This window comes from Notothenia rossii, assembly GCF_949606895.1.
Source record: "Notothenia rossii genome assembly, chromosome: 3".
NCBI classification, from domain to species: Eukaryota; Metazoa; Chordata; class Actinopteri; order Perciformes; family Nototheniidae; genus Notothenia; species Notothenia rossii.
The window spans coordinates 34,390,990-34,399,426 of NC_136901.1; the positions used below are offsets into that span (position 1 = coordinate 34,390,990).

The window sequence follows — 8,437 nt, forward strand, 5'->3', positions numbered from 1 at the left end:
AGACACCGGGAAAGAGAGACACATGACCTTTAGCCCACATGCTGTGAGATGAACCTGAGCAAACTAAACCCAAACGTAGAGACTGCGAGGGCACGTATGTGTGTGTTGTTTAGCAATGACTTTGTCACCTCGGGACTGCTGTCTGGTTTCAGTGTCATGATGAGGAAGGGGATTGTTCCTCTTTAAAGCATGCTATCCTTTCCAAAATAGTCTGTCATTAACGAGATGTGAAACAAGAAAATTGTTTCCTTAATCTTAACCACACGGCACAGTAATTTGACACTTTAAATCATATTAAAAAGCTGAATATGTCAAGATTTGTTTGCAGGGAGGTGAATAATAAACTCTGGTCAATTGTGCCGGATTCATTCGTCTACCAGACACTTTGGCGAGTTGCGGTTGGAATATTTGAGGTCCAATTCTCATCAATTTCAGTCGGGTGATAAATAAAGAGACTTTGCTGGTGACTTTTCAGGATAAACCAATAGATATAAAGAAAACAAGTCTAGTTTCCTTCCATGAGCTCATGCGAAACCTCACACACATTCTTCAGCAGTGCTTCCAATATGACGGTAACGTTAGAGAACATCAGATGATCAACCACAACATGAACAACCCTCTCATCAAGAAGAAAGAAAGAAAAAAAGAAAGAAAGAAAAAAAGCCATTGTTTCCTTGACCACAATCAGTAGAGTGTTCGACAAAATGACACACACGTCTATTACTTCATTCGAACCTAAGAAAAGGCCAAAATCTCCTGACGTCAACAGCCACAGGAATGCCACCAGGCGGATTCTTCAGTAGGACTCTCCGGCAGCGGGAGTTAAACAAGCAGAGAAACATTCGGAGATAACGGTGTGCCTGGAATCCAACCCCTCTCTCGCTCGGTTTGTTCTTTTTCTTCAATGTTTTTCCCGACACTTGATAAGCCCGTCTCGCTCTTTTCAGACACCTCTCTCTCTCTGACACGTACTAAACTCTGTACAACATTTGCTCAAAAATAGTAAATACCACATATAATATGCCTGATTTAATAGTTAAAAAGGGTCCAATGCAACAAGAACAAAGAAGTCTTATTTCTAAGCCTTTGAGCTTAGTGTCGATAAGTGTGAGTTTTCTGATAATTGACGAATCGTTCTTTTCTCATTCGAAAATGCAGTATTTCTCCTATTTATACCATATTAAAATGAATATGTTTGGGTTTAAGACTGACAGTCGAAACTTTGGTGCTAAAAGTGTTAGTCAACTAATCATAAGTGTAATATTCGTATAGTACTCTGATAATTGATGAATTGTTCAGGCATTTTCTAATGCAAAAAAGGCCGAAAATGCGGTTTTCCTCCATTATATATCACTTTCAAATGAATGGGGAAGGGTTTTAGACTGACAGGGGTATGCTAAGTTCAAGCAAAGACAATAGGATTGATCTGTGAACATGTTAATTCAAAGCTTTGCACGGATAAATCAACGGCAAACCAATGTGTTCATTCATTAGCCATCTAGCTAAAGGGGAAGGAGGTAGGAACTGTTCTGTTGCCATCAGCACACGATAAATGGCAGCCCCAGCAGCATTACTCTCAGGAAGGTTTACGACAGGCTGGCTTACTGCTCGCCACTCCCTTCTTATCTAATTCAGTAATAGTGGCAGTTGCTTTGAGCCGTGGGAGGTGTCCGTGTTGGGGGCTTTCCCAACACGGGAGATCCTGTGTATATTTGTAACCTTCCTCTGAATGTATGAACCGGCCCAGAGAGAACAGACCGAACGTTCTGACAACAGCGAGACGCTCGAACAATGCTTCTGAGCCCTCGCTGCCGTGGCTGAGAGTAACAAGGCGATGATCTGGGCCAACAGAATAAAAAACATAACAGAGATTTTCTCTCTAAGCCTGGCTCTTTGGGGAATTCTCCTGAAAGATTAGAGCAGGTCTGTTGTAAGGTATATCACAGGCCTGGCATAAGTCGTCTATTTAAAGACTAAATCTGCCTTTGTCATCCTGAGGCGAACAAAACCAAAAGAGAGGGACTAACACTAAACTCTCAAAGGGGGTTCATATTCTTTCCTCTCAGGTTCAGCTGCCCCGTTACAGGAAGTGGGCAAGGGTTGGCTCACTGAAAGCAAACAGGAGTCAGACAGGGGGGACTAGTTCATGTTTTCTGAATGAAACATCCTGAGTGTGGAGGGACAGCGGGAGCAAAGAACTGCTGACACAGTAGAAAGCAACATTCCCTTGGAGAAGCTGTAATCGCTACAAACAGCAAAAGGAGCAGGGGCAGGAAATTCTCTGGGAAGGGGAGTGCAATTGCGTGAAAGACAACGGATCCGCTCCAAAACACAAGTCAGCGGGTAGGTACGCACTTCCAACGCCGTTCGCATTTGCCTCCTGTTAGCTTTCCGTCTCTCCTTAGCGGCGAGGACGATGCCAGCAACAACACCACGAGGACTTGGGCCTTTATCAAACATGACGGCAGCGCTGTTTTTCAAAACCACACTGGCTTTCGATTTACCTCAGAATGTTCCGTCCTATCCGTGCAGAAGCAAAACAGCAGCAACATATTTGGAAGAGCCACAGATAGAAAAAATAAATAAATAGCATAAGCTCACACTGTTGCATTCCAAGTCTTGCACAAGTAAATAAATGCCCCCCCTTGTTGTGGCTTTTTTGTGAGAAATCCAAACCCCTTATGAGGCCTTGGCCTTGCAGAAAGTAGGTGAAGCAGGCCCCTCAAATGAATCATCAACAGAGTGGTGCAATGATGCAATTTCTTTTTTGACTTTATGAATATTGCGAACACACGCTATGATACTAACACTTTTCATTCAACAGGACAATCTCTACTTATTAATCCCACTTGTTGAATAGTTGAAGCGTAAAGTGCCACAACAGTGAGCATAATGCTATAAACAAACTACATCACTGTCGCATGACTACACTTCACCCGCGAAGCTACGGGCGGACTCTTGTTCGACGTGATGACGGTGAGTAGTATTATTTAGTTAGCTCGTTTCAGGCATATAACCAAATACTTGCTAACTCATTTCTGCACCACTCTATTCAGAAAGCCACTTGTTCTGAATAGGCAGAGGGGAAGTCAAGGTACAGTGACATACTATGATGGTATATCTGGTTTGTGCACACTTTAGCACGTGGCTGGGGACCAGGAATGTGTAGTGCCAAGCTGACGGCAACCCAAGTCAAATTACACCATGTGCATTTCTATCCCCTTTGGGTGTCTCCTGTGGTTGTTCCCCTGAGACAGACAGACAAACACGCTAAATATGGAAACAAGAGAATGAAGACTTGGAACTTTGAGAGGCTTCTTCGTCACTCGAGCAAACAAGTCGAATCTGAACCCTGAATAAAACCGTATAGGCTTCGGGGGATATCTCAATCATGTGGAGTAATGGATATGCATGAACTTCCAAAACAATAGGCTACTGTATGCATGAGGATAAATCCCCCTAAAGATGTCTGGCGGTGGCTCATTTGCTTTGGTGCTATATGCCTGTGACTTCTGTACAGCCCCCACACACACACACAGACACACTTTGAAGATTTTTTTTTTTCCATGGCTCTGGGTGGATATAAGGCCGCTTTGGAGGGTGCGGGATACTGAGGTGACACACAGATCAGATGGCTTGTGTCATCTCTGTCGTTAACCAATCCATCAGTGCTGCCGCTAAAGGGGTGTGTGTGTGTGTGTGTGTGTGTGTGTGTGTGTGTGTGTGTGTGTGTGTGTGTGTGTGTGTGTGTGTGTGTGTGTGTGTGTGTGTGTGTGTGTGTGTGTGTGTGTTGCTTTGAGGGACGAGGGTGAGGGACGAGGGGGGGGGTGACGCGGCATGTCTTTTAACTCTAGTCTGAGCCTTTGCCACCATAAAGGTCAGCGCTTCGACATCTGCTGCTCTCTCTGAACCTCTCCTTTCATAAAAGGGAAGCCGGGAAGAGGAGAGGACCCTGGGGAATGGATGCACGTGCACACACACACACGGATCAACTTTTATATCTAGATACACTCAGTCTCCCTTCAACGTGCACTCAGTATATCACCGTCAACACAGCCTTGGAGCTCGGACTGCACGCTCATGCTAACAAATGCGAGAACACAAGGTTGTGCGTCTCAAAGGAAGGCTCTGTAGTATCATTACACCCGCACAGAGACGCTTGGCTTTTAGCCTGAAAGACTCTATCGTTCTTCTTTTTTCGGGTAAAGAGATGGGAGGGGGGTGAGCAAAATGGAATCCCGTCCCTCTGGGGCACAGCAAAGGCAGATCAGTGTTGAAATAAGTGATTCATGCCATTATTATGCCAGGTGAACAGTGCTGCTCTTTCAGCTATCACAACCAGTTTCTATAAAAGAGAAGAACATATGAAAGCAAGACTGTTATTTTCATTTGTTGTGTTTTTTGCCCACACCTCTGTGAAGATCGAGAGTTTTGTTGCTAATGCGTGTTATTGTGGCAACCCACAACACTGAGTAAGACCATGCCTTACCGGGGAGAGGAGTGTTTGTGTACTTCTGCAAAAGATAGGGGCCACTTGCACATTTACACCACAAGTGTAGTAGTTGTCATTTAAGAGAAAATGAATCAGCAACTATTCTGATAATCGATAAATTGTTTTGGACACATTTTTAAGTTAAAAGGTCAGTTATTTGCCAGTGATACATTTTAATAGAAATATTTTTAGATTTTTGACTGTCAGCTATACCAAATGAGCAGTTGAATATCACCTTGGGCTTTGAGAAATTGTGTTTGGTGTTTTCAACATTCAAAATGATATGTCAGAATAATCAGCTAATGAGGGAAATTGTTAATTGCCGCCCTGATACCATGTTAAGTCATACGTTTGGTGTTAACCAAAAAAAAAAATGCATTAACATAAAAAGACAAATGTTGAAGAAGAAGAAGCAAACTAGATATTCTTCACAGCCATTCTTAAAGCTGAGGGGAGTGTTTGATAATTGTAGATTTTCTGCTGTGTCATATTTGTCTTGAATATCAAAGTCTAAACTACAAGGCTTTCTAGCAATTTCAGGAGTGGTACATTTAAATGATTCATGCAGTAGAAAAAAGGTCTGCAAAACAGAAAGTGTCATACACATCGAGTGTCAAACTCCACAGTAAGAATGACATGTAAATGCTAACACACTTTTTTTCAATATTTGTGGATAAATAGATTTCCAGGCAGCAAGTTAAATTCAGCAAAAAGACACAAACACATGTCTCTAAGGGCAACACTTCAGTATAACCTTTAACTCAGATAAAAAATATTCAACCACAGCCTCTCTGTAATGCTATTACAAGAAAGTCATGATGCCGTTAACAAGCCTGTGGTTGTGGAGCCCCTCCCTGTGTGAAGCCAGCCCCATTCAAACAGTTCATGAAGCTGTGGTCAGGCTCCGTGATGCCTCCAACCGTTACTGTGAACCCGGCCTGCCATCAGCTAAAAAAGACCCCTTATGGCACTTTAATTTTCTGTTAAACCTCTCTCGCCAGAACACCCGTCGGCCCCACCCCCCTCTCACACACTGACCCCCACTCGCAGAAAAACCCTTTGTCAAACAAACACACATGAATTTGGAGATATCATCTGGACAGGTGGCCAGCCACCCAGACCTGACCCGCCTGCCCTCTAGCTTGCCCCCTTCCTCCCTCCCTCTCGCTACTCACACACCACCCCCCCCCAACTGAAATCAGTTCAGGTCTGCTGGAAAGCCCCAAGTGAACATGCACATCAACCCCCCCTTCTCTTTCCAACATACACACACCTCCAACAAGCCCAGCGAATGTCTGTCACCCACTGAGCTGTCTGTGGGGATTATAGCATCAAAAGTGCAAAGAAATATGTTCGTGTCTAGCTAACGCGCAGGGAAATAATTGTAATCGCCAAGCTTATTTATGTTGAATAATGTGGTCCCATAACCAAAGATGCAAGGAGTAACAAATCAAGGCAGTACTGCTTGACTTTATGAGGAAATATATCCTTGACATTCTCTAGCTTTGATCATTTCAAAAACAGAAGACTATTTTCCCACTAAAATCCTTGGCTGACATACTTATCACAGATATATGATCTCGCGGTAATTACTGAACGTGCACCATAACATAGATAAAACAACTTTATATGTGACTCAGGGAAAAGTATGCCAAGAGCAGCTAGTTATCTTACATTAGGGGATCATCAGGGTGAATCATTTTTGATCATTTTGCAGTGGTTATGGTGTTATGTGCACATGGCTGTGGGTGTTTCTGTGTTTTTTTGTCCTTAGATGCACTGCAGTGTTAGGTTAGAGTTTGTATTAGCAACCTGCTTACAGAGATGCAAATCGTTGTTTGAGTAGTAAATACTATTTACCAGCACTGTCGTCCACTAACAGGAAGCACAAGTCGTAAAAAGAACACGCTGCTATACACTGTGCATGCGTGGTAGCCCCCGAGCTTAAATGTGTATTTGTATTCCACTCATGGCAATTATAATAAAACAAAACGTTTACACTTTAAGCATAGTTTGTGTAGCCCATAATGGAAAGGAGCTCATTTGTTTTACCTGCCCCTTATTCAAAAATAGATGGTCTGTCAATCACAGCAAATACTTACAGTAACATGAGCCAAAAACACAATCATAAGTCAACAAAACAATCCACCATCAGCGAAACAGGGTGCCTGACATCTTCATACTGTGTAATTACTCTTTCTTTATACATTTTCTTAAACCTAAAATATGGTCATACAGCCCTTTAAAAAATGTGGTTAAGAATAACAGTCTAACGCCAACTATAGAGATGTACAGCAAGCGTGCCGTGTCTGAGAAGTATCTCACCAATGCATTTTTAAAAACACTGCCAAAAGGGGGATGCCTCGCTCACAAAGCCGCAACGTGTTTCAGTCACTATATCGCTAGCTGACGTCCATTATCGGACAGCTAGCAGTGTTTAAGTCGTGAATGCACTTCTTAAAGCGTGCTGCCTGGCTACATGCTGAGCACGTTTCGGAAACAAATGATACACCACGAATTTCACACTGGACACGCATATACATGTTAAATAGCTTTCTTAATAAACATGTGTAGTTTATCTTGCTGGCTAGCCTAGTAGCTAACAGCTCGCCGTTGTCTGGGGAAAAAAAGACCACCGAGGGTGAAGTATCGCTTAGCTGAGGCTAGCTCACAAAACACTGCAGCAACAGTCAGCTTATAAGTAACTGGGCAAAGAAAAATAAAACACTCAAACACAGTGAGACGAAGAAAACAGTTAAAGCAAAGTAAACCACAGGTCATAACATTGCAATGTAGCACATGGGTTTAAATGTAGCTGTTTCATGGTTATAACTTGTATTCTCGCTCCCCAACCGCCAGCCCCGATTCTCAGACTCACCCTGTCACAACAGGCGCCATCTTCCACAAACTCTCACCAAAACTCCAATACTCGCGATATCCTTTTCTCTCCCACAGCCCGCAACAATCCGCCGAGACAACAGAAGCAGACTGGAGGTGTAGGGACGAGGGAGACGGAGAGAAAAGGGGGTGGGTGAGGAAGACAGAGGAAAAAAAGGGGGAGGCGGCGAGAGAGAGTGAGCGAAAAGGGCAGACGCCACAACAACAGGCGTGGGAAACTTCCAAGATCACGCGAGAGTTGAAAAACTCTCACAATAGGCGCACACTGAGGGAGCGTCCCCTATCGCGAGATGTGCGTGGAGTGGAGAAGTTGTTTATCTTGTGGCGCTGAAATACTATTCCCACGTGTTTACCGGGTAATAAATTGTATCACCGACTGGTATACGGCTCTAGTTGTGAGCAAACTCTCGGTTTTCCCAGGCTCAGACTGATCTTTTAGTATGCATCCTGTCTCCCCATGTGTCTCTGCAGTGTTCAGCAGTAACAGCTGCATATTATTATAGCTATTTTTATTCTACAATACTTCCCGAATAGTACGTGTACCACGCATGATGAAACTGCAAGGACACGCTGATTTCAAATAAGAGTGGCATTTAAAGTGTTTCTGCACAACAAATGTACAATTCCCGTGGGTAACATTGCAGTTCCTGTTTAGAATCTGGAAACAATGGTGTGAACACATGTGAATAGGCCATACAGGGCAGATTAGTGCATTGCCATCACATTGGGGAGCCCCATGACCAACCTCCTCACAGCCAAAACCTCAGCCAAAGTACAAGGGAGGCTATTATTTAGAATGATCATGACTGGAATTGTAGCCTGTGCTTTTATTAGCCTTTCTGTTTGATTTGGTTTCTCCCCCAGCCAGAGTGCATTAGCAAATGTTTGTGTCTTGTGTCATCCCCACCCTATGAGTCAGGTCAGACTTGTTTATCTGGGAGGGGTCAGAAAGCCATAAACGTTCATGTAGGTCCATGTTGTCTCAACAGCCTTCATTTAAATCTGTTTGCCATCTTTGTTCACCTTACAAGTGACTTCTTGTGGGTG

At 43.5% G+C, this 8,437-nt stretch overlaps 1 protein-coding gene across 1 annotated transcript in view; it reads right to left on the bottom strand.

Annotated features, from left to right (window-relative positions):
- The window catches only part of rbpjb (recombination signal binding protein for immunoglobulin kappa J region b), a 46,458-nt gene extending 38,928 nt beyond the window's left edge, over positions 1 to 7,530 (bottom strand). Inside the window, exon 1 of the mRNA XM_079671410.1 lies at positions 7,371 to 7,530. Coding sequence (XP_079527536.1) covers positions 7,371 to 7,390 — 20 coding nt within the window. The 5' untranslated portion in view covers positions 7,391 to 7,530. The remainder of the gene's footprint in view (positions 1 to 7,370) is intronic.
- Between the last annotated feature and the right edge of the window lie 907 nt (positions 7,531 to 8,437).